The 20,533-nt window shown below is 44.5% G+C and overlaps 1 protein-coding gene across 1 annotated transcript in view; it reads right to left on the bottom strand.

Annotated features, from left to right (window-relative positions):
- MYO16 (myosin XVI) overlaps positions 1–20,533 on the bottom strand; it is a 151,931-nt gene that overhangs the window by 34,982 nt on the left and 96,416 nt on the right. The window contains exon 15 of the mRNA XM_073795051.1: positions 193–295. Coding sequence (XP_073651152.1) covers positions 193–295 — 103 coding nt within the window. The remainder of the gene's footprint in view (positions 1–192; positions 296–20,533) is intronic.

The following is a 20,533-nucleotide window of genomic DNA, read 5'->3' as shown; positions in this document are numbered from 1 at the left end:
CCTGCATTTGCTGATGAAACCGGTGAGTCAGAAGGACTGATATGTTTCCAGGGACTACACTTAGCATCTCTCTTTGCCAAACACATCACAGCAATTTGTTTTTGCCAGTGAGACTGGGGCAGCTCCCCGTGGGGACTCGGCCCCGCTACTGGAAACCCCAACTGCTCTGGTAGGAGCTTGTAGATCACTCACCTGCCAGCCTGGTAACGGGCACTGCTGCAGAGCCAGCCGGCATCTCTCCTCGGCCGGCAGCATCCTCTTGTCGTCCGGGAGGGTCTCGGCCAAGGGCTTATACCTGCAAAAAGCAGTGGGGACAGGAAAGCCATGACTGAATTGGTCATCAAAGGATTATCTTCAACAGGGTTGCCTTTGTTACCCTGTTTCTTAAACTTTTCCCATTCTTACTTTATCCTACGTGCCCCCAAATCTCCATCCATTGTGCATTACATTGGACCACTAGGAAACAGCCCTTGTCCTTTACAAGGAAAATGATCTTAAAAGGAACCAAATATATCTCTCAATCCTGTAATGTATCTTTAATATTATCAGGAGTGATGCAAACCATTTATCAAATGAAACTTCAAAGAGGAAGAATATGAATCTATTAGATCTCATTTAAATTTGTAGAATACTCTTAAAATACACCTTTTAAGGTATTCCCACATTCTCTGTTAGTGTTCGAGAGTGAATCTAGAGGTAGTTAGTATCTATAATAAAGGGACACCAGAACACCCAAAAGTTTTATTTAAGTGAGAGGTAGAGAAGCTTCCTCCCCATGGAGTAGATACCGAGTATTTTAAAAGAAGGACATTTTATTTTTGGAAAGTTCCTCAGAATAATTAAATTTCGCTCTTTGGCTGAAATTCATGACTATATAAAGTTTTCCTATGGGTTTCCAAAAAAAATGCCTTTCAAAATTATATGACCCATTAAAAAAAAATCTATGTGAAATTTTCATTTGCACTTATGGCATTTAGCCTGACATGGAAGCCAAACAACATTAGGAGGAGGAGGAGAAGGGGGAAGAGCAGGAGGGGGAGGGGGAGGAACGGGGGGAGGGGAAGGAAGAAGGGGAGGGGGAGGGGGAGGGGGAGGGGAGGGGAGGAAGAAGGGGAGGGGGAGGAAGAGGGGGAGGGGAGGAAGGGGAGGGGGAGGAAGAGGGGGAGGGGGAGGAAGAGGGGAGGGGGAGGAAGAGGGGGAGGGGAGGAAGGGGAGGGGGAGGAAGAGGGGGAAGGAGAGAGACAGGAGAAATGAGAAAAAAATCTAACTGCATCTGGTGTGTTTATGATCCTCACATTGGGCTGCCCTGGGAACTCAAAGGTGATAATTAAATCACCTAAGTTTTCTGTTATTTTCTGTAAAATATCTCAGCTTTTCATCTAAAGTTTGTTGCAGCAAATTTGGCATCTTCTCAAATGAGTCCTTTGTTTCCTAAGGACATCTAAGGAAGGCGGTGTGTCGCCTACACACCCGGGTCACCACCCCCATCCAGCCGAGCACTGAGAGGGCTGGACGCGTCCCACTGGCGGCCACCGCACATCTTTATCTCTGCAAGTGAGGTAGAGAAGCGAGGTTGGAGGGGGAAGCGCGGCAGGAACTGTGGGTCTGGGGTATAACATGAATCCTGAGAAAATACACCTGTGTGACTTTTTCAGTAGCAGACTTTCATTTCCCCTCTAAAATCCTTTTAGCATACTGTCACCGAAAACTTACCGTATTATTTGTCCTGGATTGAGAATTGTCATGATATTGCTCGCGTGAGTCAGACAAAATAAATACGGCCGCATCAGCAACACCCTCCCTTCTCACACATAGATTTTCGCTCATGTATCAACTCAGGGTACAGGAGGGGGTAAAAATAGCAAGCAACAGAGACTGAACAGGAATTGTAGCGCTAGAGGCACGGCTCTGAAGAATCTTGCTCATTGTTTTGAGCACACTGAATGGTCTCAAATGATCTATAGATGATGGAAGTATTCAGTGATTTTTTTTTTTTTTTGATAAGAGGCAAGAATATGATTTTCTACTCTGCAGCGTGCGGAAGGCCGGGAACTGGGAGGAGAGTGTACGGGGGCAGTGGAGGGACCACCTGAAGGTGATGGGCATCCCCAAAAGATGCTGGTACATGACATCGGAGCATCAGTGGGCAAACAGGGATTATGTGTTATAATGTTTAAGTGGTTCAAAGGTGATAACTGACATAACCGTGCAATGTATGTGAACAGGAGAGAAACTGGATTGGGGACCTAAACCAAGATTCAGGTCCAGCTTTGCAGCAAACTTGCTGTGAGGCCCTTGGCAAAGCACTGAGCAGGTAATCTTCCCCTCTCTCAGTACCGCACATGTGTGCGACCCAAATTCTAGGTTCTGTTGTAATCATTAATTTAATTTGTATCTGTCCTCAAAGTGTGCGAGCTTCCCCAGGGCTCGGGGTCATCTCTGCACATCCCATGGTGTCTGCTCCATTGCCTATGCGTGTAGAAAGTATGCATACATGAAGAAATTGGGCTGGGAGAGTGGAGGATGGGGAATGACACTTCTCGAGCACCGAATGAATGCAGGGGACTTTTCATTAGTCACTTCGCACACTCCTCCAAGACGCAGGGGGCACGGATGATAATCTCCTTTTGATGGTGAGAAGTTGACGGTCACAGAAATTAAGTCACTTGCCCAAGTTCACACAGATGATGTTGAACTGTGTCTCCCCAGAAGAAGCGTGACCTGACTTGGGAACAGGGTCTTCAAAGATGTAATGCAGTTAAGAGGAGGTCTGCAGGGTGGGCCTTAATCCCACAGGACTGGTGTCCTTATAAGAAGAGAAAATGTCACGTAAACACAGAGACACAGGGAGGATGCCACGTGATGATGGAGGTGGGGTGACGCAGCTGTAAGGACTGCGGGGCCACCACCTGAAGCCCAGAGAGGCAAGGAAGGAGTCCACCCAGAGTCTCAGGGGGTCAGGGCCCGGGCGATGCCCTGATTTTGGACTTGTGGCCTCCAGAACTGTGAGAAGTACATCTGCGTTGTTCGCAGCACCCCGGTTTGTGGTGTTTTGTGAGGGAAGCCCTAGGGACCTGACACAGATGGTGGAAGGGTCTGGGATTGAACCTGGGGCAGCCTGACTCCACCAGTGGTGGCAATGTCTCCACCACCATCGCTCCGGCTGAGGCGGGAAGGAAGCAGCCCCGGCCCCAGAGAGTTCCAGAGTGAAAGAGACGAGCTTGAGCATGAAAGTCCCAAACGCACAGTAACCATCAGCATACGGGACATGCAGAGATAAGAGCTCTTGGTTCTCTGACCTTTGGGTGACTGAGCTTTTCTTTAGCAGTAAACTAAACTCATAATGACATACAGACTCATTCAAACACTCAGGAAAATCAGCGCGTTTCCACCACTTACCCAGAGTCACACAATGCAATGAAATCACTCAAATTATCTTCTCATTCTTTTATAATTGTCTCATTCTGGAACTTTGCTAATTATCACCAAGAAGTGAATTGACATAATTCAAGTATCTGAATACAGTATTAACAAGTCAGAACAAAAAACCTTAACACTTGGTGCCTTTTTTTCTCATTTTATATTGTTCTTTTGACACCTAAAATGGTATAATTCTGACATTTCAACCGAAAAGACAAAAACGTCATCTTAGACAGGGTGAGGTACTCTATTTTAGTGTAATTAAAAACATCTTGTCTTTTGGAATGTGAGTGTCATCTCTGGGTGGTGTCACGGGCCCATCACTGCACTGAAGCATGATCTCATAGAAACTTCAATTTCAGACCAAATGGAAATAACCAGCCCGAGCCTGGACCTGCACATGGTCCTGAGAGTGCTGGTGTGACTGGAGAAGGCACTTCTTCGCTCTCGTTCCCCACACCCTCCTGGCCTCTGTTGCCCAAGAGGTGGTCACCTCCATCCACTGAAGATTCCCTATCCTCAGGCTGACACCTGCCCTGCATCCCAGATAAACCAGCCGACTCTGAGAAGTCAGTGTTACCTCTCCCGGCTGACTCACTCTTGTCTCATCCTGGTTTGGCGTGAGGGGCGTGACTGGCACCTAGTTCCACGTCCAGAATCTGGGTCGTGTGGCTCATTCACTCGGGCTCATTCAATCAATCAACCAATATTGACTGAGCACAAAATAGATACTGGGAATGCAGCAGGAAACAAAACAGATCCTTATACCCCTTACATCCCATGATGGAGAGAGAGATAATAGAAATGTAAATGAGGACGGATGTCAGATATGACAAGAGAGATGGAGAAAAATAGAGCAGGGAAGGTTTCAGGGTGAGCAGATACCTGCTGGTGAGGAAGGAGGCATGGCTCTCTCTGGGGAACAGGGATCCAAATTGAGGGCATGGGGTCTGGAAGCCTGGGGTGGGATGGTACCAGCTTAGCAAATCAAGGAAGCAGGCATGGCTGGAGCAGAAAAGAGGGAGGAAGGATGGAGGAGATGGACCCACAGAGGTATCCACACAGGGTGAGGACGAAGACCCCACCGGTGATGCCATGGACTTTGGCTTTGACTCTGAGAGTCCCGGGGAGCAAGGCTTGGAGCAGACGAGTCACGTCACTTGACATTTAAAGAATCGTCACAGCTGTGAGGCTGAGAGCAGGCAGAGGGAACAAGTGGGGGGCTGGGGAGACCCTCTGTATGCTCTTGCCACAGCCCCGGATGGAAGCAACAGGAATGGTAGGAATTGGTTGAACTCTGCCCATATTTGAGGCAGATCCAATAGGATTTCCCAGTGCACTGATGTGGATGTGAAGGGAAGAGAGCATGACGTCATTTCTCGACCTAGGAGACTGAGGATGACGTTGACATTTACTGAGATGGAGCAGTCTGGGAAGAGTAGTTATTTCCCTGGGCCAATGCTGCATAAACCGAAGGAAACGGTCAGTGCAACTCAGGAGAACCAGAAACGGGGAGTGGAGGTGAAACTCCCAAAGGAGGTATAGACCAATGTCACCAACACCCCCGAACCAGACCTAGTGCCTCCCTGGTTGTCAATTCCTCAGCCGGGGTCAGTCTCTTCTCTGTCACGACCTTCTGTCTGACTGAACAGGACAGTACTTACCATGTGGGAAACTGGTCCTCTTTCCATTACGGTTCTGAATACTCAGGGTTCTCTGTTACTCGGGGTAACACAGTTGAAACCTATAACTGTGTTAGACGCTCCATTTGCCTCACTTCTCTTGGGAACGTGTCTCTGACGACTTTCATCCTCCCCTTCCTGCCAGTCTACATCCTAAGTTGCCAGTATATAAGTGTGGGGTTTCCCAGCAAGTCCCATCATGGCTACTGAAAAATTCTATAACACACACACTCGTCATTAAGTGCTCTTTCTACATCAAGGATTCATGAAACCTCTCCTCAATGCACTCACAGAATCAAGAATATGATGACGATAGAAGAATAACAGACATGACCACACCTTACAAAATTATAAGTGAAAGAACCACATTACTGGTCCTTTTCATTTTGGGGTCTCTGTATTCTAAGATGGGTAGATTGAAGTTGAAGTAGCAGAGAAAAAGCTAACAATTAAGAAATGTAAAGTACAATAGAACCTAAGGAAAGTGATGAAATAAATATTCCTCTTTTCAAAAGTGGTTGTTCCTTCTAGTTTCAAGGAAAACCTTGACATTCTATCCCTCATGGTCCCAGAGACCAAAAAAAAAAGGGCTTATGCAGTGACCGTAGACGTCTGGTTAAACATTGTAGTGACTCTTAGTTGACTATCATGAAATTGTAGAATCATTGCCTTAGAAAGATGCAAGGGATATATATTAAGCTAGTGCTTTAAAAAAAAAAACTTAGATGCAATTTCTCTGAAATTGTTTCTGTTTGCTGAATATGGACTTCATCTCTTCATTCTCAAAGAAAACTATGTCGTGACAGTTTCAATCCCGAAACCACTTAAACAAGAAAACCAAGAAATAAGAAATTGAAATAAGAAAACCAAGACCTGATGACATTTCTCTTATTAGGGACATATTTTAATTACTTATTTGATAACAACAAAAGAATGCTTGAGGATTCCCGTTAACCTCCTTCTACCTGAGACAGGCCTGGATAATCCACAGAAAGAGGAAGATGGAGCATGGAGGCAACTCTCCGTCGGAGGAAACATGGAGAGGGACAGCAGGTGAAGGCAGGTGCAGGGGCGGGGAGGGGCAGGTGGGGCTGGGACTGTGTGATTTCAGAGCAGCCCGGGGAAGGCAGAGTGTGAGATGGGGTCCACAGCACTAACCCTCGTGGAGAGGTGCGAGCATGTCAGCACTGACAAGGGGCTGCTGGATTTGTGATTGAGGACTTGAGGCAACGTCCAGAAGAAACCAGAATCCTACAGCATCAAGGCATTAGCAGATGGTGGAGAAGCCCGAGGACCGGGCTCTCGTGGTTCATGGCATAAATAAAGAAAAGGTCATCAGCTTGAGCAGGAAATAGAATCAAGCAAAGTTTTGGGGTGTTTTGCTTTTCAGCGGCAAGGAAGAATGTTCAGACAGCATGGGCAACACTTGGAGAAATCTACGAGTCCTACAATCTATCCATGCTAATTTTTGTGTATTTCTGTTTTCCTCCAGGTTATCTCGCCCATTAAGGTTTAGTTCTGATAGGATGAGGACACAGTTTCTTCTCTAACCATTCCCTTGAAATTTTCCCACAGGGCCCTGGGTGGTTTGTCTGCCTGGCGTGTAGCACGAACGTAGCCGTCTGGCTATGGTTAAACGGGGATGCATTTTACCCCTTCCGCAAACTTGCCTGGATTGTCATTGTACTGTTCACATTCCTGCTCTCAGGGTAAACGCAGTGCAGGTGCAGAAGGGTGATTTTCTAGCTATTTGGGGCCAATTTCCAGCATTCAGGATGCTGAGTGGTGGGTTGAGCGTAACAGCCGCCTAGCAACGGGACTGACATACGTCATGAAGATGCTGAGAAGGATGAAGAAGCAGGAGTACAAGTGGGCTTGAGAGAGAAATAGAATCTATTTCAACGTGGAGGTTGGGGGGAGGACAGGAAGGAGAAATGAGACACAGAGAGAGAGGATTTGCACAAGTGCTTTTCAACTAAAGAGGATCCCTTTCCTTTCCTTTTAAAGAAAAGGATGCGAAAGCAAAAAGTCCAAAATCCTCCAGCTCACACAAAAATCCATTGTGTTAAGTGTTACCCATTCTTTGTCTTCTTCCGTGAGTCTTAAGGTTTAGAAATCCCAGCTAGGGCTGTCGGTGGGTCTGGGTGTTAGCCCCCGGAGCTGACGGTCCTGTGATGGGCGGGCTCTGCTCCACCCGCCACGCCCATCTCCTCCGCGGCAGAGCAAAGCCTGAGCTGCTCAGAGGACCACGTGGAGTCTTCATCACAGGCACCTGCCCGTCTGCCCCCCCAACATCTCTCTGCACCTGCTGTGCCCTCGTCAGCCTGACAGAGTTTCCAGTGGGTTCACCTACATCCCCTCCTCAGTAGGCACGCCCTTTCCCTGTATATTTACAGGAAGAACTGGAAGGGGACGTTCGCTGTCTTTTGCCATGGCCTTGGGGTCTCCTGGAGTGTTCGGAACTGGAATTCGGTCTTGAGTTTCCTTTTGCATCTGTTGGGACTACCATTAAGCCCCTCAGGATCTACAGGTGACTCTATTAAGGGGAAAAGTCTTTCCATCCTTACTCTGACAATTCCAGACCTACTGCTCACGCCACTGTGCAAGACTCAGTTCTCTTCTCTTCCCAAATGATGGTAACTAGGCTGCTGTCATCTTTCGAAAATGGTTACACCATTCAAAGGCACTGTGGCCTTCACATGCCCATGGGTTTCCTGGTTCAAGAGCCCCCTAGGAGCAGAGTCCTTGGGAAAAGTTGCCGGCGGTGGGGGGTGGGGGAAAGGTGGGCGGTAGTGGTGGAAGAGCTGCCCCATTGATGTCACCCCAGAGCTGCACACCCACATGACAGTTCTGTCCGAGGCTGGGTGACTAGCTTGGCGAGGGTCATCCCTAACTTCTACATGCAATTCTCTGGAGTTCAGAATGGGTCAGGGGAGAAGCAAGGTGGGGAGAGAGAGATGGAAGGAAGGGAGAAACACCAGGGAAGAGTTATCCAGTGCCTAAAGATTCCAGGTATGATGATGGATCAGTCCGTATCATCACTGAATTCTCACAGCAACCGCAGAACGACATTTACAGAGATTACATGATAACTGCAAAAAGTTACAGCAAAGCTAGGTTCTTAGTCTAGGGTATAGAATTGAGTCTAATATGTCTCCTACTAAATGTGTGCGAGAGATGGGACAAACACAGATACTTGCCCCTTTTGTTTTTGAGCCTGAAAGGATGAAGGTAACCGTCATACAGATTAATGTATAAATGAGGACTATTAATAAAACAGGAAATGTAAAGAGAAGGACCCCATGCTACTGCCCTGAATTCCAAGCCTCCTATGGCAAGATGATATTCCCCTTCTCTGTCTCCTTCTCCTCCTCCCTCATTATGCTGGGTGTGTGTGTGATGCTTTTGTTACTGTTATTTTGATGCCATTATTATGCTATTATTTACTGTCATCACAGCCACATTTATTAGGCGTTTATCTGTTACGACTCTAAAACACAGCATCCAAAATTCAAACTCAGTGCCTGGCTTTTACATCACTGCTGGTGGAGATGCAGACGCAAGAGAAAGGAGATAATACAGAAGGGTGAGGGGGGGGCTTCCCTGGTGGCGCAGTGGTTGGGAGTCCGCCTGCCGATGCAGGGGACGCGGGTTCGTGCCCCGGTCCGGGAAGATCCCACATGCCGCGGAGCGGCTGGGCCCATGAGCCATGGCCGCTGAGCCTGCGCGTCCGGAGCCTGTGCTCCGCAACGGGAGAGGCCACAGCAGTGAGAGGCCCGCGTACCGCAAAAACAAAAACAAAAACATAAAGAGTGAGGGGAATCCTGGACCCTACTTCCTGGGCCAGCTGAGAGGCCCTGGAGAAGCCCTTTTAGCCTTCATCTGAAAACCCCCGGGATGATTCTGTGTGAGCTCTACCGAAGGTGTGCTGTTTCCCTCGGCTGTGACCGCTAACGTGCCAACCGGCTGCAGCCTGGGAGCTGCCGGCACGGTGAAGGCGGTGGGTGCCGAGGACCACACAACCAAAACGAATCCACTCACGCCATATGGTCCCTTCCTCGGAAGCATCTCACTCCGGAGCCCGCGGCCAAGCAGACCGCCCGGGGATGCGGCCTTAATTGTGTGGCCTTCATTCAGGCACTTCATGTAATTAAGCCGGAGGCTCTCATCCCAGACAATATGGGAGCTGAGTAATAAAAAAGAACGCGAAATTCTACCTTGGCTCCTGGGGTTAGCCAGTGCCACTCTGCAGATAAAAAATGGATTCAGAGCACCTGCCTAGAATTTACATGACAATGCTCTCAAGTTCTCTTACTTCAAGCCCGTCCCACCATTTCATTCTGATTGTACAACGGAAGAACGTTCGAATTATTCAGTAAATGTATGGAGGTGAAACACTCAATTACAAGTGTCCTGGTGTGAAACATACACAGAGTTCCATTTCCTGAGCAGCCTTTGCAGCAGGTAACCTGTTTCTTGGCCAGGGTTGTACTTGCTTCTAATCGGGCCGGAGGATAGTTTTCCACACAGAAATCCCATCCCTGCATGTACGGCACTGCAGGGCCATCTACTGTGGGGACATTTCAAGGCTGGGCCCTCTCGCGGGACTGAATCTGCGATGGAGCTGAGCTAAGGGTTGCAGGAGAAGGACCCAATGCTGCTGTTTTCAGATCCCGTTACACATGCCCAAGAGGATGCTTAGCGCAGTCGGTGAGGACGTGGAAGCTGACGTGCTCCACCCTTCCCCCTCCACACTTTGCAGAATTAACTGGCTGAGCCATAGCCTGTATTCTTCAGGTACCAGAACAGCTTGTTTCCTTAAACTGAAAAGAACAGCTGTTCATTTGTTGTTTAAGCCTAAATGAGAGCCCTCTCTAAGCTTTGTGGTTTCAGTAACATTATCCTGTTCCTAAAGCAATTTGCTCCCTAACCAAATACCCACTGAGGTTAGTCTGACCTCCTATCTTTGAGTAGGAACAGGAAACCAAGGCAGGTTGATTTATTTGTTGGAAAAATTTGTTGTTCCAGTGTTTTCTCTCCTTACTAAACACAGAAGACACTTCTTCTCCAGGTACATGGCTAAAACATTTTATGAAGACTGGTGGCTAATGCCAGTTATTTTATGATTTCAATACATTTATGTCGATTTCAGATATTGAATTGAGTTACTTACAACCATAGGAACCTGCTATTCTGAATATCACTGTTATTAGAATTGGTTAGCAGATCATGAAGAAGAATGAAATTATTATGAGCTCTGAGGGAAGAGCCTGGCACTGAAACTAGATCTCCCGATTTGCACAGTGATGAAATTTTCTTTTGAATGTCTACTTCTGAAAATGTGTGACAAGAGCTGAATGAAGAGTTGGGGTTCAGTATCTGAACCCAATAATGTTTGTTAATTTTGGAAAGTATTCATTATTTTAAAAAATGCTTTATGGAGGCGTGTCCATATTTAAGCATTCAAGTGGATGAGTTTGGAAATAACTGTACCTCTGTGAAACCATCACCACTATCAATGCCATAAACGTAACTATCACCTCCAGAAGTTTCCTTCTGCCTCCTTTATTTTTAGTTATTTACTTATTTACCTGTGATAAGAACACTTACATAAGATTTACCCTCTTAGCAAATTCTTAAGATAACAATACAGTACTGATAACTATAGACACAATGCTGTACAGTGGACCTCTAGGACTTACTCATCTTGCAGAACTGAAACTTTGTACTCTTTGACCCTCACCTCCTTGTCTTCCCCTCCCCCCACCCCCTGGAAACCACCCTTCCACTCCCTGTTGCTATGATTTTGACTGTTTAGAGCCACATATAAGTGAGATCATACAGTATTTGTCTTTTTGTGTCTGGCTTATTTCACTTAGCATCATGTCCTCCAGGTTCATCCATGTTCGCACAAAAGGCAGAACTTCCTTCATTTTTAAGGCTGAATAATATATGCCATTGTATGTGAATACCACACAAAAAGCATTAATTTAAAATACCGTCATCCGATACTTCCATTTTTCCAAAGAGGAAATGCAGATGGGCAACAGGCACGTGAAAAGATGCTCAACATTGCTAATCAACAGGGAAATGCAAATCAGAACCACAACGAGGTATCACCTCACATCTGTCAGAATCGCTAGCAGCAAAAAGTCTACAAATAACAAACGTTGGTGAGGATGCAGAGGAAAGGGAACCCTTGTGCACTGTTGGTGGGAATGTAAATTGGTGCAGCCACTATGGAAAACAGTATGGAAGTTTCTCAGAAAACTAAAGACAGAACTACCATATGACCCAGCAGTTCCACTCCTGGGTATATATATCCAAAAACACAAAACCATTAATTTGAAAAGATACATGCACCCCAATGTTCAGACAAGCACTATTTACAATTGCAAAGACATGGAAACAATCCTAGTGTCCACCGATAGATGCATGGAGAAAGAAGATGTGGTACATACACACCATGGAATATTACTAAGTCGCAAGAAAGAATGAAATTTTGCCATTTGCAGTAACATGGATGGATTTGGAAAGCATTGCGCTGAGTAAAATGTTAGACGGAGGAAGACAAGTACCATATGATATCACTTACATGTGGAATCTAAAACATGCAACAAACTACTGAATATAACAAAAAGGAAGCAAATTCACAGATATAGAGAACAAACCCTTACCAGTGGGGGGAAGGGGCAATGCAGGCATGGGGGAAGGGGAGGCATAAACTATTGGGTAGAAGATAGGCTCAAGGATGTATTGTACAGCACAGGGAATATTGCCAATATTTTGTAATAACTGCAAATGGAAAGTAAACTTTAAAAATGATGTGAAAATTAAAAAAAGAAAAAGGGAAACTGGAAAAAAAGACAAAATTGACATTTGTATTGTGGTGAGTCATGGAAAATTAGCAGCAGTAAATTCTAATGTCAGTTAACTGAGTTGTCATCCAGCCAAGAAATGCAAGGAATGAACATTTTTAAGAACATAGGATCAAAAGGAAAAATTTAACATCTATTTTTTTTTCTCTTTTAATGAGACACTTTAAATACAGGTAATGTTACTCTTGAATGATATAACAAATAGTGAAGGGTAACTAACATTTTTGAATTAGAACCCAGTACACCCATATTCCGAGGGAAAATAAAATGTGCACATAATTGTCATATTAAATATTGATCACTTATTATTACTATTTGAAAGTATTGGCTGGAGAAGTCCAAATGATGTAAGATGCGTGCTATTTGAGATATCTTGGAAATTTAAGTATATCACTCACCATTAGGTACTGAAGCCTCTAATGAAAGTTTTAATTCAGAGAAGGCATGATTAAAGTTAGGATTGACTAGAACCCTAGAGGAATTAATAATATGCAAAATGCTCTGTCTCTTCATGTCCAGTAACACATATACACCTTTGGCATTGCACACACTTAAAAGCTCTGGTTCTAATCATCTCTAGCTTTTCTATCACTTCTCTTGATAATTACCGTTAAGATTAACGTGTGTACGACACTTTGCTGGATACTGGGAAAAATGGTGAACAAGATATGGTCTTGCCTTTGCATGTCCTCTCAAAAGAATTCTGGGCATTGTCCAGTGGACCCTTGGGGATTACCGAATTCTATAGAGGTATAATCTTTGATTGCTTTAAACTCAGCTGTTTTGCAGCTCTGCTGTGATAGAACTTAAACTACAGAAACTGATGACATGCAGACAGTTTCTGTCCAAAGCAACACAAAGGACGTTCGTCATGGCGGGGTAAATAAACTTTGCCCCTAGAGAATATAATCTCTGTAAATAAATTCTTCACTTGTAAATCAGATCTGGTTGTAGCACCTTATTAGTCTCCTCTTTACCTAAGGAACTGAATAAAACCTTTGAGAGGTGTTCGTAACACATTTGTATGACAGTCATGATTTTCCCCTTTTGAAAGTTGTGTTTTACCACAATGTGATGTGGTAACTGAGAATTAGCAAGGGGTGGGTTAGCACTGGAACAATAATCAAATCCAATTCTCTTCTTCATCCCAATATACTCTCCAACCTCTGCAATCCACTTTCCATTTTTGTGCCCATCATTTTATCGAAACCTCATATGTCAAGATAGCTAACAAATTCTCTACTGTCAAATCCAATGGCTGCATTTCAGGGCTTTTTTCTCCTGCAATCCTTTCTGTTTTCATATAACTTGACCTTTCTGTGGCATATGAAACCACTGACTCCTTCCTCCTTGAAATAGTCTCCTTGCCATTCTTCGAGGCTGCCCCTAAGCTGTCCCACAACGTCTCAGCCTCCTTTATATACTTCATCCCCTCCATCCTTCTCATCAATACATGTGCTTTTCAGCACGTGCTTCTTGCCCCTCCTGGAATTTCTCCCTGAGCCGTCTCAAAACCCGCAAGGCTGTAAGCATCCCTTATAAACTGATGTTAAAATTGTGTGTCTGTGAGACACAGTAACCACTTTCCTGAACTTCACACCAATGCGCCCCCTTGCCTCCTGGACAGCCAGTGTGGATCTCCCACGCACACCCCAAGTTCCACACTCCCTCCTAATCCTCCTATGTGGGATCTACCATCTTTCCACCTCCTCACCCGGAAACCTGGACGTCTCTAAAGACAGGTCCGTCAACGTGTATTGATCATTTCACATCCTAAACATCCCTAGTTTCTGTCCTCTTCCTCTCAATTAAGTTCCCGCCGTAAAGCCTCAGCTACTGATGTCTCAATTCCTGGAATCGATAGTCTCCTACTGCGCCTGCTTTGCCCGTCTTTCCAAATCCTCACACCGTTTTTCTCAGCATTTTTCGGGGACTCCCCACCTTCAGCATGCGGTCCTAGGTTTTTTTACAGGCTTTGTGTTTCCCTAGTTAAACATCTCCCGGCCGTCAGGATCACGCACTCCTGCCACGTTGAATTTTACTGAACGCACAATTCATCCTTATTGTTGTGCTTCTGCACCTGCTTGTGTGGACAACTGTTCATTGATTTCTTTTCTGGTTAATCCTAGGTGGTCTTCAAGCCTGGGGTCAATGACATGTACTCCAGGAGACTTTGTGAACCCTCTCCCTGGAAACCTCCCTGCCTGGACTAGACACTGCATGCATCCTCCTCTATAGCATCACTCCCTTTGTCATCCTCGAGCTCCCTAGCTTCCGAGGCAAAGGAGAATATTCTATGCATTCCATATGTTTATCCCTAAAGTACTGCACAGTATTTATTATGTTGAAGACATTCCACAAGCTACTGCTGGCTGAGTGACTAAAGGAAGGATAGGAAGAAAAGCAATGAGAGGAGGTGGGAGAAAATAAAATTTTAATGGTTATTTAAATATTATTTTATATAGTAAGATAATTAAATCTATAATATATAGAAGTATATGCATTTATAAAGTAAATGCACTTAAATAATATTTAATATTATTTTTATAATAACTCAGGGATATTGCTTTGCTGGTGACCATCCCCTTATGGAAATATATAAAAACCAATGATTGTACCATCACATCGCATATTAGACATCAAGTGAAAGCACAGTTTCATAGTCACTTATTTCTTATTTGTATTTGGAACATGTATTAAGGGGAATTGGCCATTTTTGTCTAGCTGGCACATGGTCACCATCTCCGAGGTGGAATTCACTGTCCACCTTTGCACGGACTCACTTCATAGCAGCAAAGAGGTGCTGGTTACTTCAGCAGCATCGGACCCAAGCCGGGGAGCTGACGTGATCATGAGGAGAAATCAGCAAAGATCTTTTCTTCTCTAGGCCACTGTACCTGCACAAGTGCTACCTAGCAGCACACTTTTTCTCTTATTCATTGGATCGTTTAAAACACTTTTCAAGTCCCCGTTGTTCTTCAGATGTGTCTTCTTCTACACCTTCTGACTGGGTGGTATTAAAAGAAGCCCATGGCTGATTTATTTAAAACCATTTTTAAACTATCCCCAAACCATCTAAAAACAGGACTGCTGAGTGGATCAATTTCAGTGAAAATGATAAAATGGATTAACTTTAAACCTGTGTTTATATGTAGTACATAACACATGTGTTGCTCTAGAAAGGTGTGTAGTGCACACGTGACCCTAGATATGTTACGAAAGGAGAAAGATGCAAGCTCCGACTTCAGTTGCATCCCCAGACACTTCACCTCTTTCACAAACTGTTGCCAGTACCCGGTGTGATGCTGCTGCCCGTGAAAACCCTCTCCTGCCGTCACAATTGCCACCTGCCAAGTGCGATGTCTGTACACGCTAGGAGTTAATTTATAAGGAACCTGCCCTTATACAACGTTTAAGCAAAGTGTCTTGCTCGCCTACACTCGTCTTGGGAAGGTTTCAGGCCACGTTAAGTGCTGCCTCTCCTTACAGTGTTCCTTGGAGGCCATGGAGCTCTTGACCTTCCATCTCTTCTTGTCTGGCCTCTTCTCATTCTATCTTTCAAAAGTCCTGGACTCTCAGCCACAACTCAATGTACACACTCTTTCCTCTGCCTGGCACCCTCTGTGCATCTCTCTCTCACACAGAGATACAGCAGACAACCTGTGCTCCTTGTCTGGTTCTCTCTGCTGCAGAAATTCCTTTGGTCGCAGTTCCCACAGGCTTCATATTCTCATGGCTTTGCTGACGCTGCACCCTCTGGTTTTCTTCAACCCTGACCACAATCTAGTGACATTCCAATATACCTCTTCCGCCAGAATTTTCTCATATTCAACAGGTTATTAGCTTTCTTTAACCCGAGCGCATCAAGGTACCTGAACCTACTGTGTCCAAAGCCAAACTCATTTCTCCCCTCTGATACCTGCTTGTCCCTCTGTGATTATCTCAGTGAAGGACACCTAACTGTGACCCAAGGCACCGGACCAAGCACCCAAGCCAGACCTACAGACGTCATCCCTGATGCTCATCTGCTTGAAGCCTCGTGTTTATAATCACTAAGTGGTGCTATTTTCACATCCAAAATATGTTTTTTTCCCCACATCTGTCTTTTCAGTTCCCTCAAATTCCTACTGTTTCAACTTTAGCTAAGGTCATGTTCACTAAAACCTGGCTAGTAGAAGCAGTTCTTTTTTTAAAAAAAATTATCGAAGTGTGGTTGCTTTATACGGTTGTGTTAATTTCCGCAGTACAGCACAGTGACTCAGTTATACACATAGATACGTCCTTTTTCATATTCTTTTCATACTCTTATGGTTTATCCCAGGATATTGAGTATAGCTCTCTGTGCTCTACAGTAGGACCTTGATGCTTATCCACAGAGACAGTTCTAACCCGAAGTGGTTTTGTCCTCCAGGGCACATGTGGCAATGTCTGGAGACATGTTTTTATGTCATGAGCGGGGAGGACAGCGCTCCTGGAATCCGGTGTGTAGGGTCCAGGGCTGCTGCTAAATGTCCTATGATGCACAGGCCAGCCCACCATGACAAACAATTATCTTGCCCCCAAACAAGGATCTGGTCCAGTGTCAGGTGAAGAAAGTGTGCTGGAGAAGTCTAGCTCAGGGAGGGACCAGCTAACTTCTTCTGTAAAGAGTCAGACAGGAAATAGTTTAGGCTCAATCTTGCCTTTGTAATGTGAAAGGAGCCACGGGTAGCATGTAAACAAATGGGGTACCAGGTGCCAATAACACTTTAATAAACAGGCTGCCAACTGGATGTGGCCCGTGGGCCATCGGTTGCCAACCCCTGATCTAGCTTGAAGGGGAATGAAACCACAGTATCACATGGTTTTAAACATTTAGTGCCTATTAGCTACAGGATAAATTCCAAGTTTGTACCTAAAATACACAGCTCTTGCCTTCCTCTCAGCTGTCGTTTTCCCTAATGCACTTAGGCTACTGCAATGAGAATGTCTTCCCCAGACGCCCTCTGATGCTTCTTCCCTCCTTCCCTTTGTTCACATCACATCCGCAGGTCTCCCTCTAAGTCTGGGATTTCCTCCGTCACCTCTGGCAGCGAGCTTGTTTCTCATCATCGCTCAAGAGTCCTCTTGGAATTCCTTCTGGGGGGGTAACGGGCTTTGCTTATAGGCTCTGACAGCACCCCAGTACCATCTCCTGCGTCTCTTCCCCCAACTTACCCGGGAGGAACATCAGATCTCGGCAAGACTCACGCATCTTTCTGTCCTTAACACTTAGCAGGGCCTCAGGTCATTTGTAGGAACTCAATACTAACTCTAATGGAAAACTGTTTTAGAGATGTGCTTTAGCATTCAAGCTTGTAGGTCTTTAGAGAAGTCCTGGGTAAGATTTAAGGCCAGAAATAAAATAACCTTCAGGGGGAAATGAAGTACAGGCATCATGTAACACTGCACTTTGTCAGGTTTCACGTGTGATTGCTATGTTTCTTAATTTTAAATACGTCAATGAATGATGTATCTGGCAGCTTCACGTGAAGACTTTATTTTTTTAAGTAAATGAATGTATAACATGAAAATCCTGAGGAAAGAATGTACAATACTCATTTATTTATATATATATAAAATAAATACACACACACACACACACATATATATATATATATATATATATATATATATATATATATATATACACCTTTCAAGGCCTGTCTTGATTAGGTTTTTTGTTTGTTTCTTTGAAACAGATCAATTATTGTTAGTAGTCTATATATTATACTATATATGCTACATATGTATGTTTATATATTCCCAGACCACTGAAATGGAATGGCAATAGTACACAGTAAAGGCCAGAGGCATTTGCTTAAGTCTTAACTTTTTGAGTTTTACTCTTTTTTTTTTGTGGTACGCGGGCCTCTCACTGTTGTGGCTTCTCCCGCTGCGGAGCACAGGCTCCGGACGCGCAGGCCCAGCAACCATGGCTCACGGGCCCAGCCGCTCCGCGGCATGTGGGATCTTCCCGGACCGGGGCACGAACCCGCGTCCCCTGCATTGGCAGGCGGACTCTCAACCACTGCGCCACCAGGGAAGCCCTGAGTCTTACTCTTGATCTGATAAATGCTTATAGCAATATTTTCAGGTAATGGCTGTAAAGATTTCTGAGATAACATGAGAAATGTAAGTGAAAGGTATCTACCCTTGTCACTTACTAATTTTTGAAATACCTTAGGATCTTTTTATGTCTCAGGGTTTCCCCAGGTTAAAGCACTGGTAGATCATCAATGAGAGAATGGGAGATTTCCTGCTAACTCTCAAAATTCTACTGTGGGCAAAGCAGGTGGAACTTTTTTCTTGAGTCAAAATCATTTTATTTTTTGGCACAGGGTGTCGGGTAGAATGTTCCTAAGTCTATTCAGGGCCGTGCACATAAATATGCAATTCTAGCCATTTTGGTCATAGAAACTTCCAACCCATGAATTCTCTAAGAATAAGAAAAAAGTCATCAGCTTCCTGGACAATTTGTAACATGCTTAATTTTAGCTTAATTAGAATCCCAGGCACATTCAAGCAAATATAGGATTCACCTCCACTTCCTATCCAAACTCTTGTCTAGAATCATCATTTTATAAAATACCAGCTGCTCTATGTTAATTTTTCTACAGAGATACAAGTCTGTTTAGGAAAAGTTGGTATACATAATTGGAAGATCAAAGGAGAAAAGTCTACTATTACCCAGAGTATCAAAAACTACCTAAAAAATACAAGCCTTCAAACAATACCATTCGTTTTAGGAAGTTCTCTGTTGTAAGAATAGATTATAGGTGCTCACAACCTAGCCCAGGAACAATTTAATAGGTAAAAGGCCCATCCAGTAGGAATCCAATATAAAAAATCAATTTATAAATTTCTGCTTTCAGTCAAGATGGAGGAGTAGGGACTCGTTTTACTTGCCATCCTCAAACAATTTAAAACTGGACAACATATGTGAGGCAATGATTCTCAGGGCACTGGATGCCAGACAATGAAGGTCAGTGATCCTTGAGAGACAGGAAGACAGATGAGTCAGGCCCTGAGAGTCCCTCAGCTTACTTCATGGGGGGAGGCTCCAGGCTGTGGTTCAAAGAGGAATCCCAGGTGAAGCCTGAGGCTCTCCCCGAGTGGAGGAGATGGTGCTGGGACATGAGGGATGCCAAGGCAGCCTCAGTTCACAGAGCAGACAATCTGAGAAGACAGAGCTGTACCGAGAGAAGAGTCCCGAGATCCTCAGAGCCCCCTTGAGTCTCAAGCAGAATACTGACCACCACATACATGTGAATAAACCACCAATGTCCCAGGAAAGAACCACCCAAGTGGAGGAGAGGGAACCATCCTCACGGCAAAGACGGGAAGAAGGTTGGGCTACTCCCATCAGCCAGAGTGAAAAATTCCACAATTCATGGGGCGCTGGAAAGAGAACTCAATTGTCCTGCATCAGTAGGATAAAGTAATTAGGCTCAGACTACATACTGGTTTGGTTCTAACTAACGAAGCGTGCCAGGAAAACTCAAAACAACAAACTTTTCCAAGTGACTTACTTGTTTCTTAGTCAAAATTCAAGAATATTTATAGAAATACAAAAATACATACCACCTGAAAAACTAACACAATATCTGGTATGTAACCAAAAATGACGAGGATGCAAAGAAGGGGAACAATATGATTTATTATAAAGAGAAAAATTAACCAGTCAACGCTGACCTGGAAATGGCAGATGATGGCATTAGTAGACTAATATATACTAAAATGAAGACGAAATATGTTAAAAGCATGAAGGATTTTTAAAAGATCCAGGTTGAACTTCTGAAGATGAAAACTATAGCAACTGAAGCAAAAGCTACATTGGATTGGATTAAGTGTAGGTTAGACACTGCAGAAGGAAAGATTAACGAACCTGAAGACACAGTAACAGAAACTATCCAAAATGAAACACAGAGAAAGAAGCCTGAACAGAGACGAACATCAGTGATCTGTGGGACAACTTCAAGGACCTACTACACACGTAATTGGAGATTCTAAATGAGAGGCAATCGTAGGTGAGAAAGAAAAAATCCTCCATGAAAATATGGACAAAATTTTTCCAAATATACTGAAAGCTGCACACTCACAGATACAAGAAACTCACAGATCCAAGGAGCTTGCTGAATCCCAAGCACAGGAAATACGAAGAAAACTTCTCGAAGATGCATCATACTCGAATTACTCAATTAACTTGTAAAAATATCTTTGAAAAATGAAGGTGCGAACGTACAACACCAAGACTGAACCATGCAGACCATGGACCTTGGGTGAAAATGGTGTGTCAATGCAGGTTCATCTATTGTGACAGATGTACCACTTTGCTTGGGGATGTTGATAATGGGGGAGGTTGTGCATGTGGGGGGGGGGGCAGGGGGCATAGGGGAAATCTCTTTATCTTCCAGTCAACTTTGCTGTGAACCTAAAAGTGCTCTAAATATAGTCTATAAAAAATAAATTGAATGGAAAAAAAAAAGGGAAATACATCTGTGATCCTCACACACATAGCTTGGAGGTGAGCCT

The sequence above is a fragment of the Tursiops truncatus genome, chromosome 18, assembly GCF_011762595.2.
Source record: "Tursiops truncatus isolate mTurTru1 chromosome 18, mTurTru1.mat.Y, whole genome shotgun sequence".
Classification (NCBI taxonomy): domain Eukaryota; kingdom Metazoa; phylum Chordata; class Mammalia; order Artiodactyla; family Delphinidae; genus Tursiops; species Tursiops truncatus.
The sequence above is the reverse complement of the archived record's forward strand: the minus strand, read 5'-3'. Positions and strand labels throughout refer to the sequence as shown.